Source organism: Bidens hawaiensis, unplaced genomic scaffold, assembly GCF_021521415.1.
Source record: "Bidens hawaiensis isolate Kalapana, Puna unplaced genomic scaffold, B.hawaiensis_p1.1 tig00003760_1, whole genome shotgun sequence".
Classification (NCBI taxonomy): Eukaryota; Viridiplantae; Streptophyta; class Magnoliopsida; order Asterales; family Asteraceae; genus Bidens; species Bidens hawaiensis.
Window position 1 is genome coordinate 2,032,778 of NW_027491216.1, and position 23,136 is coordinate 2,055,913.

General features: G+C 35.9%; 1 protein-coding gene across 1 annotated transcript; it reads left to right on the forward strand.

The window, feature by feature from the left end:
* The first annotated feature begins 7,464 nt into the window (after nt 1-7,464).
* On the forward strand, nt 7,465-8,028 carry LOC143624313 (uncharacterized). The gene has a single exon (XM_077095009.1). It carries the CDS (start codon nt 7,465-7,467, stop codon nt 8,026-8,028), a length of 564 nt encoding a protein of 187 aa, XP_076951124.1.
* The last annotated feature ends 15,108 nt before the right edge of the window (nt 8,029-23,136 follow it).

Below are 23,136 nucleotides of genomic sequence, written 5' to 3' on the forward strand. Positions count from 1 at the left end.
TTCTGGTGTCCAGCGGAAGTGCGTTTTCTTTAAACAGTTTCTCAACGTTGACACGAAGGGAAACGACTTATCCGCGTGGTTTGCCAAAAAGCGATTAAGTGCCACTAGTCGTCCATTCAGTGTCTGAGCCTGTTTGATGGTAGTAGGTGATTCCATTTTGATAATGGCTTCGACCTTTTCAGGGTTCGCTCTAAAGCCATCTTTAGTGACGATGACCCCCAAGAACTTCCCTTCTTCCATTCCAAAGGCACACTTGCTCGGGTTGAGCTTCATGTTTATCTTCCTGAGCGTGTTGAAAGTTTCTTCGATGTCTTTCAACATCGCTTCTGGGTCAGGGCTTTTGATGACCAAGTCATCCATGTAGACTTCCAAGTTCCTCCCAATTTGGGCATGAAACTGGTTGTCCATCTGGCGTTGGTATGTGGACCCGGCATTCTTAAGTCCGAATGGCATCATTTGGTAACAAAATGTGCCATCGGGCGTCCGAAAAGCGGTTTTGTCCTGATCATCAACGGCCATATGGATTTGATGGTACCCCTTATACGCGTCCAGGAAGCATTTAAGGGGGAACGGTGCCAATGAATCCACCTTAAGATCAATTTCAGGTAACGGATAACAATCTTTGGGGCATGCTTTGTTCAAGTCCTTGAAATCTATGCACATGCGCCATTGTTTGTTATTCTTCGGTACCATAACGGGATTTGCAACCCATGTTTGATATCTACTAACGCGTACGATGCCTGCGTCAAGGAGTTCCTTGACTTGGGTTCTACACGCGTTAGTTTGTTCTGGCCCCATTACTCTGCGCTTTTGTACGATTGGCGTAACAGCCGGATCGCATTTGAGCTTATGCTCTGCCTTACTTCGGGGTACACCAGTCATGTCAGCCGGTGTCCACGCGAAGATGTCAGCGTTTTTCTGTAATAAGCGCTTGAGTAAGGTGCGTGTGGGATCAACAACTGTTGGGCCAATGGAAACGGCCTGGTCAGGGTACTTGCCGTTGAAGGCCCATCTTTCCGGTTCGGTGATGGTTGGTTTAGCCATCTTTGGTTTGGGTTTAGATGAGACAGATGCGATGCATACCTGGGGAATGCCGGTGATCATCGCTACACCCTCAGCTGTTGGCCATCCCATCATGCCGTGGACTGAGGATACCACGGCGTTGAATCTTGCCATCCCGTCTCTTCCGAAGAGAATGTCGTATGTGTGGTGTGGCTTCCTCATTACGACAAAATCCACGTCTTCTGTGCGTGAGTGATTCCCGTCCGTAAGAGTGACGGGGAAAGATAGGATACCCAGGGGGGTGTTTGTGCTGCCATCGAACCCTTCCATCGAGGCGCAGATCGTTTCCAGGCGTTCCTTGTCTTCGTCATCTAGCTTGTCGAAGAACTGCCTGTACATCACCGTTGACGAGGCGCCGTTGTCAGCAAGAGTGCGAGAAGTGATGTAGTGCCCCAGCTGGCTTTTGATGACGATAGGGCCTTCTTTGCTGGGTCCTCCTGGCACTCGCGGGAAGCGCACCTCAGCTTCCTTCCACGCACATGGTTCTGTCGTTCGCCTTTTTCTTCCTCTGATCTTACCATGAACCATGTTGATGCTGATGTCAACGGGCTTTCGTCCGTTGCCTCGGTACCGGTTGTCATTCCTTCCTCCCTTCTTGATTGATGCCACCAGGTGTGCCAGTCTTCCATCCTTGACGAATGCTTCAACAATATCCTTCAAGGATGTACAGTCTTCCGTACTATGACCTTTTGTCCCGTGGAAGTCACAGGATTTACTCTGATCCGCATTAGGTCGCTGCCGGATCATTGGAGCTTTTGGCCATGGTAGCTTTTCAGTGGCAAATATCTCCGTGACGCTTTTGGTGAGTGGCGTCCACCGGTGTTTTTGGCTTGAAGGGTGTGTGTTATTTCTTCCGCCAACAAGAGGATGAGAGCTGGATGAGGTGTCAAAGTTTACCCTTGACTGCCAAATACCTAGCTTCCTCTTTTTGTTCTGCCGGGCGATCCGAACATTGTTTTCTCTAGTCCTTTGCGTGTAGAGGTGTGTACTCTGGGGAAGATCCCTTCCCTGTTGCTTCTCCGTCTTGGCAAAGCGCTTGGCCGCCGTCATGATGGCATCCCATGTGGATGGCATGCCGTCCTTACCCGTCAATGTAGCTTTTCGGCGCCCTGGATGAAAGCGGCGCGAACAAGATCTTCACTTATGTTACCCAGACTTAGCTTTTTGGAGTTGAAGCGAGTGATGAAGTCTAGTAAAGATTCATCCTCCTCTCTGACGCAGTTGAGGATCGTCCACTGTTCTTCAGTATATTTCCTTTGTTGGCTGAAGTGTTGGCTGAACTTGTTTTGAAAGTCCGCCCAATCATATATGTGGTGGACCGGTAAACGATCGAACCATGCCCTGGCCGCTCCAACCAGAGTCATCTGGAACATATAACACCACGTGGGTTCCGTCCAGTTACTGACGGTTGCCCCCGCAATAAATCTGTTCAAGTGGTCGTCTGGGTCGGATAGACCATCATAAGTGCCAATGTTGGACATTTGTTTGGCACTTCTCGGGGCGATTGCTTCCGCAATGTCCCTTGCGAACTTTGACTTCCCTGCATTTGTAGCAGTTGGTCTAAAGGTTTTGGAGAAGTCACGCGGGTTTCTCTCCGCATTCGTTGGTTTAAAGGCTTCCCCAAAATTCCTTTTCGGTTGGAAGTCCGTTTCCTTACGCTTCCCTTTCGCCTTATGGCGAGGGTTTGCGTCGGTATCGGATTCTTCCCGCTCATCGTCTGAGTACTCGCACTCACTGTTCATATTGAGATGTTGGCGAGTACTGTCGAATTCGTCAGCCTGTTGAACTGAACGCAAGCGTTCATCCAATTCAGCTTGGAACTCTTTCTGACGTGCTTCGGCCCACGCCTTAACTTGATCTAGTGTTTGGCGAGGGACCCTCGTTCGTTTTTCCAACTGGGCATCAGTGAACCCTAGTGGAATATTGTTTACTGCACTTGCCCCGGCTTGGGTAACCGGGGTAGTGTTCGTAAAATTTGTATAACCGCCGGTGTTCCCAGTTGCTGGGGTTGTGGTCACCGGGGTTTCTTGGTCACTTACTGGCCTTAGGACCGGAGTAACGTTAACCATTTCTTCAGAAATTTTGAAAAAACTAAGAATTAGTTCTAGCTTTTATGCACGGATGGCGCCAATGAAGAAACACTATGTGAACCCTGGGCAGATTACGGATAATCTGGGGGTTAAGTAATGTTTCCCACGAGTATGAGGTCCAGCAGAGAAGGTTGTTCTTCAGGTGACCTGCAAAACAGACACCGTAAGCTCGTCACTGAGAATGGGGGGTTCCTCCTTGTGACCACCCTCCGGCGTGAGAATCAGACTAGATTGCTCTGAATATAAGTGTGTATTAAGAGATTGCTAGATAAGATAATGAGATATCAGATGATGTCCTTACCATTCCAAGGTGTTGGAGTATTTCTAGCCGAAGGTAGGTTTCCTAGAAGGTACAGCCGGCTGAATAGTATTCCTGTTCTACCAACAGTGGACTACGCACATGCCATGCTGGTTGGTGGATAGGCTACGACCGACAGTAACAAGGTCGGCTGTACACTGTTCCTTTACTGCCGGCTATGCACTGTTCCACCAACTGTAGGCTGCGCACGTCCTATATTAAGGGTTGGTGAGTAGGCAGCGGCTAATAGTGACAAACAGTACTAGAGGGTGCTCCTCCTCGTACTGTTGTCGGTGAGCTGTCACCCTGTGATTGGTTCATGGGCTGTTCTGGTCAGATCGTCTGTTCTGCCCATACCTTAGTAGGTATAGTACAAAAGATCTTCCAGAAGCATACGGACTGGCTCATTTAGGCGGGAGTATTCCCGCCTTGCTCATTCCTTCATGTGACTACTGAAGTAGCTAGTGACTTGTGCGTGTAGCCTTGCTGTTAGTGCGGGTAGCCTTCCCTGATGGCTTGTATCCGCAACTGCGGGAACAGGCGGGGTACTTCACCATTGGGAGGCTTTCCCTGCGGGTACAGCTGGCGTACTGCGCGTAAGGTTTTCTCTGAGCATGGTGGGTCCTGCGGGAGCAGTTGGTTGTTGCGCAGACGTCCCTGTTCAAGGTGAGTCTTGCGGGTCCAACTGGGCTCTGCTGGGACCTACCTCTTCAGAATCCATCATTCCAGTTGTTGTTGATAGATCTGGAAACTAAAGCTGATTGATTGTGTTTAGCTTTTGAGCTAAGGCTTTTAGTCACGTGCTACATGTGTTGATAAATTGTGTTTTAAAGGATTTTTTTATTCATATGTCTTGCATGATGAATCATATATAAATTCATCAGTTGATGTTTAGAGGTAACAATGTGATGTGTTTTACCCTCTCATTGTGTAATTTTGACGTTTTTTTTTCATTGTGTTTTTTGGTTATTGTGTTTTATAGACTAAGTCAAATAATTGTGTTTTTCAAGCCAAAGTATTTTGTGTTATTGTGTTTTTAAACTAAAAGTTTTGATTATTGTATTATTTCACTTAATTGTGTTTTTCACTTTTAAAAACAAAATTGTGTTTTCATTCCAGAAACACAATTATGTTTTTCATCTCAAAGCACTATGCTAAAACATAATAACTGAGTTCATTTTGTTTTTATTTATTTTATATGTATATCAATATTATACTCGTTTTGAAGATAAAAAAACACTCGTTTTTATGGTATAGTTTTTTTTAAAATATAACATCATATGAAATACTTATTAACATTTAAAAAAGTGGGGGAAATAGAAGAGAGAGAAACTGTTCTCTTGTATTGACTATAATACCCTTAAAAACTCGTCAACCTATTTTATTTTTGATTAATTCCAACCAATTAATTATAGCCATCTATTATCAAATCTAGTGGTTACAAATATTTCCTAGGCTTCCTAGAAAAAACTAACTTCCTATTATAACTTGACCCTTATTATCAAAGGCTTAGGATCCTTCCACACCACTCTATCTTTTTTTCTATACGACTCGTATAGGGCTATACGGTCGTATAGCACCTGAATCATGTCAGTTTGTGTCGGAGCTTGTCGGTCGTTTGTAGTGCCTCGTATAGCCCTATACGGGCTGTATAGGGCTATACGGGCGTATAGACAATTTTTTTACCACAACTTTAAATATTAATACGTTAATATGGCCGTATAGACCTATACGGGCGTATAAACAATTTTTTGGACACAATTTTAAATATTAATACGTTAATACCTTACATTTTAATGTATTAAGTACATACATACTTGGTTAAATATGATATTTTAGAATAGAATAAATTGTATATTAACATTTACATAACATACTCGGCTAAATAATTTGTAGTTGTACCCCAAGAACATTCGTTTAAGATTATATTATGTTACATTTTATAATAGCCTATACACAATAAACAATCAACGATTAAGCAAACAAGAAAACATTTAGCCAAAACATACTAATAAACATCTGGTCCACATACATTTGGCAAAAGTTTTCTATACAGTCGTATAGCCCTATACGACCGTATAGGTTTTATGGTGTGCTAGCTAGCAATACGAGCCATTTAACACCTATACGGCTCGTATAGGTCTATATGGCCGTATAGGTTGAAAAAAGCTGTTTTTTTGTCCCCCTTGTCAGTCATGCGTAGCCTATACGGCCGTATAGGCATATGGGGGTGGTGTATGAGGATCACATCCCTTATCAAATGCTTAAGGTGGATCATGAAACGACAGGTTGAGAAATTCGATCCACTTTTATTTGATTAGCTCTCATACGTGTTTTCTTCTCGTTACCTTTTAATAGCTTGGATTATCTGAGAGTCGCATACACTTTCAAATTGAAATTATTTGGTGATTCTCCAAACATTCAACTGGATAAATGTCAGAAGAGGCAATGAGTTTCCTGAAGCGGATGAAAGAGCGTGTTTGACCAAATGATCGGGATAACCATTTTACAGATTAGCGTTGGTAGCTAGTTGCCTCATACCCTGCTACGAGGGGGACCCCCGCTAAGGGAGCGTTGCCTCCTTGAAACCTCTGTTGGTTAGGGGTTTCACCTATAATATCATAATAAACTCAAACAAGCGTGCACCTTCACCTTGTTACTTGTTTAATACTTTAATGTATATCATGATTCACATCAGCAATTACACTAAAATACTTAAGGATAGTAGCAAATGATTCTTTTTGGGCTTCAAATTAATAAAAAAAATATGAAATCTGGTTTTAATCCATAATTGAAAACTAATATGTTGTGGATAAGTTTCTTAAAAGAATAAATACATCGAAGTGAGAGGGGTCTGGTCGGCGATCAGGTTACTAAAATAAGAGCAAGTCACGGGAAAATGGAAAGGAGCTACTTTGTTGTTTTAAGTGGGTTACGCATTAAATATATTTTATTTATTTTAAATGGGGTGGTGTCTTGTTCTACGAGGGTTTTAGGTTTTTTGTGTTATTATATTAATGGGTTATATTAGATCATTTCATATGTTGTATTTGACACAAAACTTTAACAAGCATTCATTTCAAGAGAAAAAAAAAGATATCATGTTCGAACAAACAGTACAGACCAAACATGTGACTAATAAAAGTTTGAAAACAAATCCTAAATATAGTTAAACCTCATCCATGTAAGGCTAACGGGGTAGAGGGGCGCGGAGGGGGGACGCGGCCACCTGGCTCGCGAACACCGCTATCACCTTGGCGCAGATAGGGGCGCGGGGCAATCCGCGTGGGAAATATAGCCGTTGGTGGTTTTTTTTAAAAAAGTTTTTTTTTTTGGTTTAACCTATAAATACCAATCCACATACTCCATTTTAATTAAAACTCACCCCATTCTCTCTTATTCTCTTAAAAAACTATACTTTCCCTCTACCAATACTATATTTCTCTCCATTTTTATAAATGGCATCGTCTTCATCGTCTTCGTCTTCCGAAGAAGACGAACTCATTTGTCAAGCGGTTCAAACGACGATAAATTTTTTGATCGATCAAAGACGCCCTCGAGCCCCATTATTTCGGCAATCACGTCTTCGTGATCGAAAGACTGCTAATGAAACTTTTATACGTCACTACTTTAACCCCGATCCCGCATATGGTGAGGAAAGTTTTAAAACTCGTTTTCGAATGACTAGACGATTATTCATGCGTCTAGCAAATGACTTGCTGGAGCACTTTGAGTATTTTCAACAAAGGGATGACGCTAGAGGTCATCCCGGGTTCACGCCTACTCAAAATATTACCGCCGCTCTTCGGCAACTAGCGTATGGTGTTGGCTCGGACATGTTGGACGAGTATCTACAAATGGCTAAAAAGACCGGACGCGATTCGCTTAACCACTTTTGTAAGGGTATGTAGTTTTATTTAAAATTTTATTATTTACATTTATTTGTATAATTTTAAATAATTATATTTAGGGGTCATATCGCTATACAAGCGGAGATACTTACGTAAACCAACAATGTATGATATCCAACGCATATACGAGGTGCACGGTGAAAGGCATGGTTTCCCTGGGATGCTCGGTAGCCTCGATTGTATGCATGTTGGTTGGGCTATGTGTCCTACTGCTTGGCGAGGTCAATTCCACCGAGGTGATCACCCCGAGCCTACTATTGTACTTGAGGCGGTGGCGTCACAGGATCTTTGGTTTTGGCATGCGTTCTTTGGGGTTGCCGGGTCAAATAATGACCTCAATGTTATCGATCAATCACCGATATTCGATGACCTTATCGACGGGGTTGAACCCCCTCAGGCTTTTTTTGTAAATGGAGAACACTTCAAGTACGGGTACTACCTCGTTGATGGTATTTACAGCGAATGGGGGACACTCGTTCAAGCTTATGCGTCTCCACTTTCTGACAAACGAAAGTACTTCACGAAGAGACAAGAATCGGCCAGAAAAGATATTGAAAGGACGTTTGGAGTCTTAAAGAAAAAAATGGGCAATATTGGCGAATCCAATAAAATTTTGGACAAGGGAGAAGATAACGGAAGTCGTCTACACGTGTGTAATCCTACATAACATGATACTAGAAGACGAGAGTCACGCTATTTGTCAAAACTACCAAGGTGATATTCCAAGACAAGAATCGACGATCACCAATGAACAATGACTCGACAACTTAAATATCATCAAGAGCCGTGAGATACACGACAACATTCGGCATGAGTTGGTTGAGCATTTGTGGGATAGAAGACCCGATAATCTTGTATTAGAGTAGTAATATTTTAAATTATTATTAATGTAATGTTTTAAATTATTTAAAAAAAATAAAAAAAATTCAATCAAGCCCCGGATAACCTGGACCACTACACCCTCTGGGGCTTGATTCTGTGCTACGTCACCACCTACGTGTCGTAAATATATTGGATCACTTGGGCTTGGATCAAGCCCCACTACCCTTAGCCTAATAAACTCTGATGCGTTTATAAACACAACAAAATTTATTTGAATCATTTATGTTTTATTAAAATCTTTAAGGCACTATTTTATGATTTTGTCATTACAATCAGTAGTATCAATAATAATAATAATATTAATATTAATATTATTATTATTATTAATTAAGGAAAGTTGGATTACGCAATATGGGACTGTTTCAAAAAGTTAAAAAGCGATTAGCTATTCGAACCTCGTAGGTTTAGATGGACACGCATGTGGTTAATATATGGCCACTAGTTAATGATGGGGTCATTAAGAATATGTGGACGGTCTGGATTTTCTTTTTCTTTTCTTTTTTCCTTTTCTTTTCGTGTGCGTATAGACGAAAGTTCAAGTCAACTTAACATTCTATACTTAACATTCAATACTTCTTTCTTGACAAACTTATATACTGTTGACAAAAGTTTATATCCGTTCCTTAAATTTGAGAATTGATTTGCAAATTATATGGTGTGGTTATGAGTAGTTGTGAGTAGAGAAGAAAGAAAAATATATATGGGAAAGTTAAATTTAAGGTTTTACTGTAGATACTGTATAATTTTTTAATATTTTCATAAAATAGTTGTAAGTGAAATAGAGAGAAAATATGATGATGATGATAAAGATATAAAAATTATTGTTTAATTAAACAGGAGAGAGAAAATACAGTGTTTTTTAATGTAATTATATGATATATATGGATATAGGGTAGAGAACGGGCTGGGAATGCTCTTAACATTCAATACTTCTTTCTTGAAAAATCAGTTTTGTTTTCATAAACATATTGAATAAATCAGTTTTTTTTTTCAAAAACATATTGAATAAACAAAATCTGAATAGTGGTGATTACATCGAAAGTCGAAACAAAAGGAAAGTGGGCAATAAGTTGCGCCGCTACCCATTTTAAAATTGTAAAACCCATTCTATTAAAAATTACATTGGCTGATCTTTGAGTTATAACAATATTGTGCATGACCCGTTAAACTTGGCTAAGTAACCCAACAACATCAGGCATGAGGAAACCAAAAGTGTCAAAAACAAAATGAATATATACATGTTGGTTCTCAAGGCACGTCATCTCATTTCTAGTCATCTTGCATGAAACAGTTTTTAAAACAGCTTGACCCACTGTAAAATTCTAGAGTACTCCAGAGAAGCAACTTCACCCCGTTAGAGAAAAGAAAGTCATACTTTATATGCGGTTATGGGCAAATATTATGCTTATGCTTTTTGTTCAAACGCACTTGATCAATGATGAAATCAAACAAGTGACACCAAATGCATATGAAATTCACAGTAATGGCATTTATGGCACACTTACACTTCTAAGCAAAAATTACATGTCAATGCTGGGATTTTCGTTTTTGGGATGAAGTCTTGAATGCCGGATTGGATGTTATGATGGCATATGTATGTGAAATTCACATTTTATAATACTTATCACGTACGCATGTACAAGAATTTCCAGCAAAATATATGTGTCAAGGATGAATGCTCGTGTTTTTAGCTCAGCCAAAAGATTTTTGTTTGATTGTAAACTGTCATCACATGCCTTTGAAATTCATAATTATGGCACTCTCTAGTTAAATATCGATGTTGATCAATGATGAATTCTCACACTTTTAACGTCACAAATTAAATTTTGGTTTTAGACTAAACTTCTGAAGTAGCGTATGTTGCTCATATTTATTTTTATAAGGAAACGTATAACTATTTCAAAAGGTTAAATTATTAAGTTTTAAAAACTTATTGTCACGTAATTTAAGTTTTCATTCAATTGCATGAGTCTCCTAAAACTCTTTTTTTCTCTTCTTGTAATTCAAATAGTGGTCAATATATGAACAAGTAAAAATAAAACAGATAAAAAAGTTTTACTGAAATAAAAAGTTTCTCCTAAAACGTCACTTTCATCCTTATTATAAACGTGTTGAGAAAAATAAAATTTAATTTTGTAAAAAAAAAACATAAGAAGCGAGTCAACCGACATGTTAAGTAATGACATGTAATTGGGAATTTTGTAATTAGTATAATATTTTATCGTTGGTGTATTTATAGTATATAATCACATGTGTATATTAATTTTATGTAATATAGTAAAAGAAAATTAATCCAATAACTGGTGTCATGACCATCATTAATTATTTAGGGGTTTACGATTCTATTAAAATATTACCTTTAAATCAGACAACAATCGTTATTAAATGTGCTTAGTTGTAGGTCTCTAGCTGGATTTAACGACACTGTTATGATCTTCTAAGGGTTCAAAATCCCCTTATATGTTGATTACAAGATTGGTACGAGATTAGAACTAGAATAACACACTTCAAATGATTCTTCTATTAGTTATAAACTCAGTTACAACTAATATCATAACTATATATCACAAAACGGCTGGAAGAGAGGAACTCTAAACCCTAGGCCGACTTGTGTTTATATAACACACAAGTTCGCCTATTACAGCAACTTAATTTCGCCCACTAAGTTCGCTCCAGCCTTACAAAAACATAAACGAAAACGTACACAACCATAAACTACACAAACCTTAAAGTATTTAATACAGAGTCGATTACAAACAATAAACACATGAACTATTGTCACCAACATGTGCCATCATTAGTTAACTAAAATGACACCTCTAAATCGATCAACAAACCTCTTACCCGTTAAGTTTCAAAATGATGTTGAATAAAAATTTGTTTTTTTTATCAGTTCACATGTGTTTATAACTTTCAATCTGTCACTCGCTCACCACCTCATCAACCAACCACCACCTACACCACCATCGATCACCACCACATCAGCGTACTTAGCATTAACTCAACATTTGTTGGCTCAGAGTCTCTTAATCATTCAGGCATTTATTGGCTCAACACTTATTGGTGCAGAGGCTAAAAAAACAACCCCTTAGTCTAGTTGTGATATGGATGGTGTTCTAGGTTTGATCTTTCTCGAAGGTCGATGTCAAAATTACATGTTGGTTTCAAAGTTTAATCAGAGTATATGTCAAAATTTCTTGGGGTTGCTAGAGATTAGATCATGCATAGTAAAACAAAAAATAAAAAGAAAATCATGGTGTGGAGTCGCCTCTCATCCACTCAATATAGATTCGCCCAAGAGTAAAGTAAGAAATCATGTCTTTAGTTTATAGAGAACAGAAGTTAAGAGAATATCGTATGATTAAGAAAATGAATCTATCATGTAATAATAGTATATCACTAAGACGGACCTAGAAATTTTTTTCAGGTGGTGCACTAGTTTTAAATGTTTTAATTTCATGAAATCGGATATAAAAATTCCGGGTCAGTTCGACGGTTCGGGTCTGTTCGACGATTCAGGTCGATTCGTTACATAATAGTGCTTTACCACTGGTTTAATTTGCTAATTATAATCTAAAATTTAACAAATAGCTTAACAATTAACAAATGAATCTAAACAATCAACAATATCAAGAAGAATTAACAAATGAATCTAAACACGCTGTCACGGTCGGAGGATTCGAGGAAGAGTACCGACTAGCAAGGCTAGAGGGAAGCGACTGGAGAAAGGCAGGAGCCCGCAGCGGACGGTGATAGTCTGTGGTCGGCCGGATGCCCAGACTACCGGAGGAAAGAGGTGTGGCGCCTGTGTAATCGTGGTGGAGAGGGGAGAAAGGCAGAGAGCGACATTTGTAATTGTATCCTTGCTTAAAAGTTTTGGTTTATTAAACCCTTAAGGACTACATAAAATAATTAAAAAATAGTGTAATATGGATTTGAACCTGTGACCTTTAGTTAACCAACTCAGAGAATTATCCACCAAACCAACAGCTTATATTCTAATCAAGATGGTTCCCTTCAAATTTATAAGGTGGTTCCTCTATTATTTTATACAACCAATACACTATTACTTAGAAACTCGGGTTGCTCCTAGGAACCACCCATTTTAAAGGTAGATCCGCCCCTGGTCACTAACAAACGTCCTAATATTAGTTTCTTTCTAATAAATTAAATTTTAGACGAAAATATAATTGCATTAGTTTTAATATAAACGCTTTACGAAAAATAGCTTAATTGAACAATAAACATGGTTCAACCTACCCTAAAATACCTAAGTTCGATAACCTAAAGCTTATTAAATCGTTCATACTTCGAAACCAAAATTCAAAATCACCTTTAACAAAAACATCACTACATCTCACCCACTATTTTCATCTCCATCCACTAAAATTTAACGAAACCCCAAACATTTCCTTCAAAAATTAAAAACAACTATTCATCCATATATCATCTCTCTCTTATACACACTCATATATATATATATATATATATAAATATAAAGGAGTAACAACTAATAAAAAAAGAAAGAGAAAACATAATAATAATGAATATAAAGATAGGTATAGTGAATGGGATGAGGGGTTTTTTTTAAATTTAAGAGATAAGAGATTATGGAAAGAATGTGAATGCTTTTATAACTTAAATGATTATAGTTAAAATGTATAAATCTTAAGAAAAAAGAGGATAAAACAATAGAAAAAGTCAAAATAATCTAATTTGAAATCTTGTTTATATACGCTTTTATCATACAAAAATTAGTCAGCGTTTATTTTCTTTCTATGATTTTCATTCTAACAACCTTGTCTTCTTCACACATGCAAGTATGCAACGTTTAAAATAACTACAATAACTATCATCAAATTTTGTTTCTCTTTTAAAAAGCTTATTATAGGCATGCCTCATTCCTAACTCTATTTAATTAAATCGTTTAATTTTTAGTATGTTTTCTCTTTCTCATATTCACAAAATAACAGAAGTGGGGAACTTAAGCAATTAAATGAGGGGGGGGGGGGGGTGGATTTTAGACTAATCATAAGTTTATGCATATAAATAATACCAATTTTTTTTAAGTAAAGGCCACAAATCCAAATAAATAAATAATAAAATTTGTTGTTATACAAAAGCGACAAAGAAAGATATAAAGCATGACAAAATTACAAAGATATGGGCTATATACCATAGTTTCGAGCCCAAAGCTAGGGGCCACAACCCCTCCCCGCTCCCACTATGGTCCGCCCATGAATACAAGCCAACAAGATTGTCACACCCGGACTTAGGCCTAGAATTGTGACCAATAGTTTGTACCTGTTTTGTAAATATATCAGAGTTGTGGGTTATTTTAACGGAAGACTTTGTTTAATAATAAAATATTTATTTATATCAAAAACTTCTTGGATAATTAAATATTCGAGTATTCTATTTACAATACCTGTTTAATTCATTTACACCATTTTAATAATTAAAAACCGAGTTATCTCCATAAGGGAGTTTTAACTTAATGAGTGACTCTAATTCCTTGCTATACGTGCTAACTTTATTCCCTGTAATATGGGGGAGGGATACGTTAGTGATATGTTGGTATATCGTTGAATCTAAAAACATTTAATAAATCTTTAACTGATAAGATAGTTTTCTTGAACAAACTTAGCAGGAACGCCTCTTATTCCTGGAATTTGTACCACTTGCCATGCACACACAATTCAAGAGTTCTCCAGGAACTGATACCCATTGGAGAACTGGTTATGACTGCTAGCCTGCGGCCACGTAGCCTTGCTAGACAGATATGTTTGGATCCAGACACATGTGTACTCGGCCTGAGTTGTTTTTATTTTCTATCTTGTATATGAGAGATCACGTAATCTCTTATAAACATTTGACAAACTAATTAGCTAAGATAAACAACCTACTTACCTTAATGACTGATTGTAAAAGGTTTAACGTATTCACTTGTGATTGTCTGCTCTAAATGATTGGTGATCTCATTTAAAAACCTTCGTGAATGAATGATGTTTAACCTATAATAAAATAGGTTTATATAAATACCCGGATCGTCTCCTGGTCCGGCTACAGACCTTTAGTCTGGTTTTGATAGCTTTAAACTTGATAGATCATTTGTTCGAATAACATATTTATACACGTAGTCTTTTTGTTTATTCACCAATTATATGCTGAGTTTCTTCTTAATGAAGAAACATTTATGATAGGTTTCTTCTTCAAGAAGAAAATCAATTAACTATAACATTTGTATGTAAAATCTTATGTTTCTTTCCCATGAAGAAACATTTATTTTAACTATACCCCCTTGCATATAAAACTTTATGTTTCTTAATCGTGAAGAAACAATATTGATTGTATTCTCTTGTATGTAAAAGTTTGTGTTTCTTAATCATGAAGAAACAATATTTTAGCTATAACTATTTGTATATATAATGTGACATTCGTGACAAAACGGATACACCTTAGTACTTACAAACTCAAATAAGCATTTAACCGCATATTGTGTAACGAACAAACGAATAATCGAACGGGTATGGTTATGACCCAGATATCCCGGGGGGGGGGGCATATATAAGTGATATATGTCTATTATAAGTCAACATATTGATATTAAGGCCTTAGTATGATAGCAAACTAGTTAAACAAAAACATACTCGTTTAACTACCCGTTATGGGTTTAAACGCGAAAGAGAGTTACGAAACAAGCATTGTATCATCCGTTAAGCCGAAAAAGATTTACCAAACACTTGTTGGGAATGTTTTAAGCGATCCGTGAAAATATTTTTGATTTTTACAAACAAATAGTATGTTTTTATAAATTTACAATCAACTAGCCGAAAAACACACGTTTTCGCATTGTTTGTCGTACCCGATATATTTTTCTTGCCAAAAACCGAACCCGAATTTAAAATAGACTTGGTATTTAACATATATGACCACAAAAAAAAGGTCTAGAACCATCCCTTTAATCCCGATCGGACCAAAGGGGGGTCCTCCCTTGATACTTTTCACATAAAAGTCATACATATCATCCTAAACTCAAATATCCAACAACTAAAAGCTGCTCATGTTCTGATCTTTCATTTTTCCAGCAAGTTTCTAAGGTAAAAACTCCATTTGATCCACTTTAACTTGATGAAGAACATGATTATACACCTCTAAACATAGTTTGAATACAAAAAACCAATCCTAACTGTGCAAAAACCCTAAAATTTGTCCAAAAATATGTTTTAATCCTACATATGGTTAGGAATCAGAATCATACTTTTTTTTGGCCATAAACACGGATTAAAGGGTTTAAACGGCGTTTTTACGGTTCAAAAGTTCGGTTTAATTCCCTAGCCGAAACCCTAAGTTTCGGGGCTGCCATATTGATGAAACATGCTTGTTTTATGATATAGGACCTGTTAGGATTAAGAGAGCGAAAATGAACCAAAACCGCAAAGGTAATACCGATTTACTCGATTACGGGCTGTTTAGGATTCGATTGTGATGTGAATATTTTTAGGCTATAAAATTTTTCAGGGACATAAGGGACCATAAGAATGAGTCACTGTTCAAATTTGGTAATTTTTTGATCATCCGAGAATATTTGGCGAACGAAAGTACTTCATGAAGAGACAAGAATCGGCCAGAAAAGATATTGAAAGGGCGTTTGGAGTTTTAAAGAAAAAATGGGCAATATTGGCGAATCCAATAAAATTTTGGACAAGGGAGAAGATAACGGAAGTCGTCTACACGTGTGTAATCCTACATAACATGATACTAGAAGACGAGAGTCACGCTATTTGTCAAAACTACCAAGGTGATATTCCAAGACAAGAATCGACGATCACCAATGAACAATGACTCGACAACTTAAATATCATCAAGAGCCGTGAGATACACGACAACATTCGGCATGAGTTGGTTGAGCATTTGTGGGATAGAAGACCCGATAATCTTGTATTAGACTAGTAATATTTTAAATTATTATTAATGTAATGTTTTAAATTATTTAAAAAAAATAAAAAAAATTCAATCAAGCCCCGGATCACCTGGACCACTACACCCTCTGGGGCTTGATTCTGTGCTACGTCACCACCTACGTGTCGTAAATATATTGGATCACTTGGGCTTGGATCAAGCCCCACTACCCTTAGCCTAATAAACTCTTATGCGTTTATAAACACAACAAAATTTATTTGAATCATTTATGTTTTATTAAAATCTTTAAGGCACTATTTTATGATTTTGTCATTACAATCAGTAGTATCAATAATAATAATAATATTAATATTAATATTATTATTATTATTAATTAAGGAAAGTTGGATTACGCAATATGGGACTGTTTCAAAAAGTTAAAAAGCGATTAGCTATTCGAACCTCGTAGGTTTAGATGGACACGCATGTGGTTAATATATGGCCACTAGTTAATGATGGGGTCATTGAGAATATGTGGACGGTCTGGATTTTCTTTTTCTTTTCTTCTTTCCTTTTCTTTTCGTGTGCGTATAGACGAAAGTTCACGTCAACTTAACATTCTACACTTAACATTCAATACTTCTTTCTTGACAAACTTATATACTGTTGACAAAAGTTTATATCCGTTCCTTAAATTTGAGAATTGATTTGCAAATTATATGGTGTGGTTATGAGTAGTTGTGAGTAGAGAAGAAAGAAAAATATATATGGGAAAGTTAAATTTAAGGTTTTACTGTAGATACTGTATAATTTTTTAATATTTTCATAAAATAGTTGTAAGTGAAATAGAGAGAAAATATGATGATGATGATAAAGATATAAAAATTATTGTTTAATTAAACAGGAGAGAGAAAATACAGTGTTTTTTAATGTAATTATATGATATATATGGATATAGGGTAGAGAACGGGCTGGGAATGCTCTTAACATTCAATACTTCTTTCTTGAAAAATCAGTTTTGTTTTCATAAACATATTGAATAAATCAGTTTTTTTTTCAAAAACATATTGAATAAACAAAATCTGAATAGTGGTGATTACATCGAAAGTCGAAACAAAAGGAAAGTGGGCAATAAGTTGCGCCGCTACCCATTTTAAAATTGTAAAACCCATTCTATTAAAAATTACATTGGCTGATCTTTGAGTTATAACAATATTGTGCATGACCCGTTAAACTTGGCTAAGTAACCCAACAACATCAGGCATGAGGAAACCAAAAGTGTCAAAAACAAAATGAATATATACATGTTGGTTCTCAAGGCACGTCATCTCATTTCTAGTCATCTTGCATGAAACAGTTTTTAAAACAGCTTGACCCACTGTAAAATTCTAGAGTACTCCAGAGAAGCAACTTCACCCCGTTAGAGAAAAGAAAGTCATACTTTATATGCGGTTATGGGCAAATATTATGCTTATGCTTTTTGTTCAAACGCACTTGATCAATGATGAAATCAAACAAGTGACACCAAATGCATATGAAATTCACAGTAATGGCATTTATGGCACACTTACACTTCTAAGCAAAAATTACATGTCAATGCTGGGATTTTCGTTTTTGGGATGAAGTCTTGAATGCCGGATTGGATGTTAATGATGGCATATGTATGTGAAATTCACATTTTATAATACTTATCACGTACGCATGTACAAGAATTTCCAGCAAAATATATGTGTCAAGGATGAATGCTCGTGTTTTTAGCTCAGCCAAAAGATTTTTGTTTGATTGTAAACTGTCATCACATGCCTTTGAAATTCATAATTATGGCACTCTCTAGTTAAATATCGATGTTGATCAATGATGAATTCTCACACTTTTAACGTCACAAATTAAATTTTGGTTTTAGACTAAACTTCTGAAGTAGCGTATGTTGCTCATATTTATTTTTATAAGGAAACGTATAACTATTTCAAAAGGTTAAATTATTAAGCTTTAAAAACTTATTGTCACGTAATTTAAGTTTTCATTCAATTGCATGAGTCTCCTAAAACTCTTTTTTTCTCTTCTTGTAATTCAAATAGTGGTCAATATATGAACAAGTAAAAATAAAACAGATAAAAAAGTTTTACTGAAATAAAAAGTTTCTCCTAAAACGTCACTTTCATCCTTATTATAAACGTGTTGAGAAAAATAAAATTTAATTTTGTAAAAAAAAAACATAAGAAGCGAGTCAACCGACATGTTAAGTAATGACATGTAATTGGGAATTTTGTAATTAGTATAATATTTTATCGTTGGTGTATTTATAGTATATAATCACATGTGTATATTAATTTTATGTAATATAGTAAAAGAAAATTAATCCAATAACTGGTGTCATGACCATCATTAATTATTTAGGGGTTTACGATTCTATTAAAATATTACCTTTAAATCAGACAACAATCGTTATTAAATGTGCTTAGTTGTAGGTCTCTAGCTGGATTTAACGACACTGTTATGATCTTCTAAGGGTTCAAAATCCCCTCATATGTTGATTACAAGATTGGTACGAGATTAGAACTAGAATAACACACTTCAAATGATTCTTCTATTAGTTATAAACTCAGTTACAACTAATATCATAACTATATATCACAAAACGGCTGGAAGAGAGGAACTCTAAACCCTAGGCCGACTTGTGTTTATATAACACACAAGTTCGCCTATTACAGCAACTTAATTTCGCCCACTAAGTTCGCTCCAGCCTTACAAAAACATAAACGAAAACGTACACAACCATAAACGACACAAACCTTAAAGTATTTAATACAGAGTCGATTACAAACAATAAACACATGAACTATTGTCACCAACATGTGCCATCATTAGTTAACTAAAATGACACCTCTAAATCGATCAACAAACCTCTTACCCGTTAAGTTTTAAAATGATGTTGAATAAAAATTTGTTTTTTTTATCAGTTCACATGTGTTTATAACTTTCAATCTGTCACTCGCTCACCACCTCATCAACCAACCACCACCTACACCACCATCGATCACCACCACATCAGCGTACTTAGCATTAACTCAACATTTGTTGGCTCAGAGTCTCTTAATCATTCAGGCATTTATTGGCTCAACACTTATTGGTGCAGAGGCTAAAAAAACAACCCCTTAGTCTAGTTGTGATATGGATGGTGTTCTAGGTTTGATCTTTTGGACGACCTCTTCTTGTGATTAAAAAATTATGATACAAGTTGATTGGATTATTATTGAAGTATAGAGTGGTGGATTCAAATTCATTTTTATAGATGTAGTGAATTTTTATGGATACGTTGTATGTCATTATATGAGAAAATGACAAAACCAAAACTTTCGATATTTTTTCGCACCGAGCGGGATCACACAAAACCAAAATTGGTCCATGCCACATGATAAAAAAACAAAACCAAAATTCTTGACTTTAATTTTTGAGAAATCATCCATAACATTCATATTTTCTAAATTTACAAATTTATATTCAACTCACGACAAAATTTCAAGTTAACATTAACAAGATTCTTCAAAGAATGCTAAATTATTTCAAAATAAAAACTAAATTATTATTTTTTTTCATTTTAAATATCTTAAATTATAGAATGGGTTAGGTTTAAACAATCTAGCAACTGGTGGTTTAAACATCATATGTTCTAAGGTTAGGTTTTTGATCAAAATAGCCTACGACTTGTGAAAATACACGCAAATACTTGACAAAACCTTCTATAGACAACCGACAGTAGTAGGTGCCTCGACATTAGTAGGTGTCTCGACATAATCGTCAACTAAGTTTTTAGTTTGAAAATTTTATTTGTAGGCAGAACGATTAATAGTTAAAAACGTGTGAGCAAAATGAGCTTAGTTGCTTTATATTTGCTATTTAATTTCTAATAGGTTAAATAGTTATAATTGTATTAACATTAGATCTAAAATAAAATTTTCTCGAAGGTCGATGTCAAAATTACATGTTGGTTTCAAAGTTTAATCAGAGTATATGTCAAAATTTCTTGGGGTTGCTAGAGATTAGATCATGCATAGTAAAACAAAAAATAAAAAGAAAATCATGGTGTGGAGTCGCCTCTCATCCACTCAATATAGATTCGCCCAAGAGTAAAGTAAGAAATCATGTCTTTAGTTTATAGAGAACAGAAGTTAAGAGAATATCGTATGATTAAGAAAATGAATCTATCATGTAATAATAGTATATCACTAAGACGGACCTAGAAATTTTTTTCAGGTGGTGCACTAGTTTTAAATGTTTTAATTTCATGAAATCGGATAAAAAATTTCGGGTCAGTTCGACGGTTCGGGTCTGTTCGACGATTCAGGTCGATTCATTACATAATAGTGCTTTACCATTGGTTTAATTTGCTAATTATAATCTAAAATTTAACAAATAGCTTAACAATTAACAAATGAATCTAAACAATCAACAATATCAAGAAGAATTAACAAATGAATCTAAACACGCTGTCACGGTCGGAGGATTCGAGGAAGAGTACCAACTAGCAAGGCTAGAGGGAAGCGACTGGAGAAAGGCAGGAGCCCGCAGCGGACGGTGATAGTCTGTGGTCGGCCGGATGCCCAGACTACCGGAGGAAAGAGGTGTGGCGCCTGTGTAATCGTGGTGGAGAGGGGAGAAAGGCAGAGAGCGACATTTGTAATTGTATCCTTGCTTAAAAGTTTTGGTTTATTAAACCCTTAAAGACTACATAAAATAATTAAAAAATAGTGTAATACGGATTTGAACCTGTGACATTTAGTTAACCAACTCAGAGAATTATCCACCAAACCAACAGCTTATATTCTAATCAAGATGGTTCCCTTCAAATTTATAAGGTGGTTCCTCTATTATTTTATACAACCAATACACTATTACTTGGAAACTCGGGTGGCTCCTAGGAACCACCCATTTTAAAGGTAGATCCGCCCCTGGTCACTAACAAACGTCCTAATATTAGTTTCTTTCTAATAAATTAAATTTTAGACGAAAATATAATTGCATTAGTTTTAATATAAACGCTTTACGAAAAATAGCTTAATTGAACAATAAACATGGTTCAACCTACCCTAAAATACCTAAGTTCGATAACCTAAAGCTTATTAAATCATTCATACTTCGAAACCAAAATTCAAAATCACCTTTAACAAAAACATCACTACATCTCACCCACTATTTTCATCTCCATCCACTAAAATTTAACGAAACCCCAAACATTTCCTTCAAAAATTAAAAACAACTATTCATCCATATATCATCTCTCTCTTATACACACTCATATATATATATATATATATATATATATAAATATAAAGGAGTAACAACTAATAAAAAAAGAAAGAGAAAACATAATAATAATGAATATAAAGATAGGTATAGTGAATGGGATGAGGGGTTTTTTTTAAATTTAAGAGATAAGAGATTATGGAAAGAATGTGAATGCTTTTATAACTTAAATGATTATAGTTAAAATGTATAAATCTTAAGAAAAAAGAGGATAAAACAATAGAAAAAGTCAAAATAATCTAATTTGAAATCTTGTTTATATACGCTTTTATCATACAAAAATTAGTCAGCGTTTATTTTCTTTCTATGATTTTCATTCTAACAACCTTGTCTTCTTCACACATGCAAGTATGCAACGTTTAAAATAACTACAATAACTATCGTCAAATTTTGTTTCTCTTTTAAAAAGCTTATTATAGGCATGCCTCATTCCTAACTCTATTTAATTAAATCGTTTAATTTTTAGTATGTTTTCTCTTTCTCATATTCACAAAATAACAGAAGTGGGGAACTTAAGCAATTAAATGAGGGGGGGGGGGGGGTGGATTTTAGACTAATCATAAGTTTATGCATATAAATAATACCAATTTTTTTTAAGTAAAGGCCACAAATCCAAATAAATAAATAATAAAATTTGTTATTATACAAAAGCGACAAAGAAAGATATAAAGCATGACAAAATTACAAAGATATGGGCTATATACCATAGTTTCGAGCCCAAAGCTAGGGGCCACAACCCCTCCCCGCTCCCACTATGGTCCGCCCATGAATACAAGCCAACAAGATTGTCACACCCGGACTTAGGCCTAGAATTGTGACCAATAGTTTGTACCTGTTTTGTAAATATATCAGAGTTGTGGGTTATTTTAACGGAAGACTTTGTTTAATAATAAAATATTTATTTATATCAAAAACTTCTTGGATAATTAAATATTCGAGTATTCTATTTACAATACCTGTTTAATTCATTTACACCATTTTAATAATTAAAAACCGAGTTATCTCCATAAGGGAGTTTTAACTCAATGAGTGACTCTAATTCCTTGCTATACGTGCTAACTTTATTCCCTGTAATATGGGGGAGGGATACGTTAGTGATATGTTGGTATATCGTTGAATCTAAAAACATTTAATAAATCTTTAACTGATAAGATAGTTTTCTTGAACAAACTTAGCAGGAACGCCTCTTATTCCTGGAATTTGTACCACTTGCCATGCACACACAATTCAAGAGTTCTCCAGGAACTGATACCCATTGGAGAACTGGTTATGACTGCTAGCCTGCGGCCACGTAGCCTTGCTAGACAGATATGTTTGGATCCAGACACATGTGTACTCGGCCTGAGTTGTTTTTATTTTCTATCTTGTATATGAGAGATCACGTAATCTCTTATAAACATTTGACAAACTAATTAGTTAAGATAAACAACCTACTTACCTTAATGACTGATTGTAAAAGGTTTAACGTATTCACTTGTGATTGTCTGCTCTAAATGATTGGTGATCTCATTTAAAAACCTTCGTGAATGAATGATGTTTAACCTATAATAAAATAGGTTTATATAAATACCCGGATCGTCTCCTGGTCCGGCTACAGACCTTTAGTCTGGTTTTGATAGCTTTAAACTTGATAGATCATTTGTTCGAATAACATATTTATACACGTAGTCTTTTTGTTTATTCACCA

Bases quoted from the DNA above. Each gene is read 5' to 3' on its own strand.
- LOC143624313 (XM_077095009.1), top strand. From the start codon at position 7,465: ATGTATGATATCCAACGCATATACGAGGTGCACGGTGAAAGGCATGGT.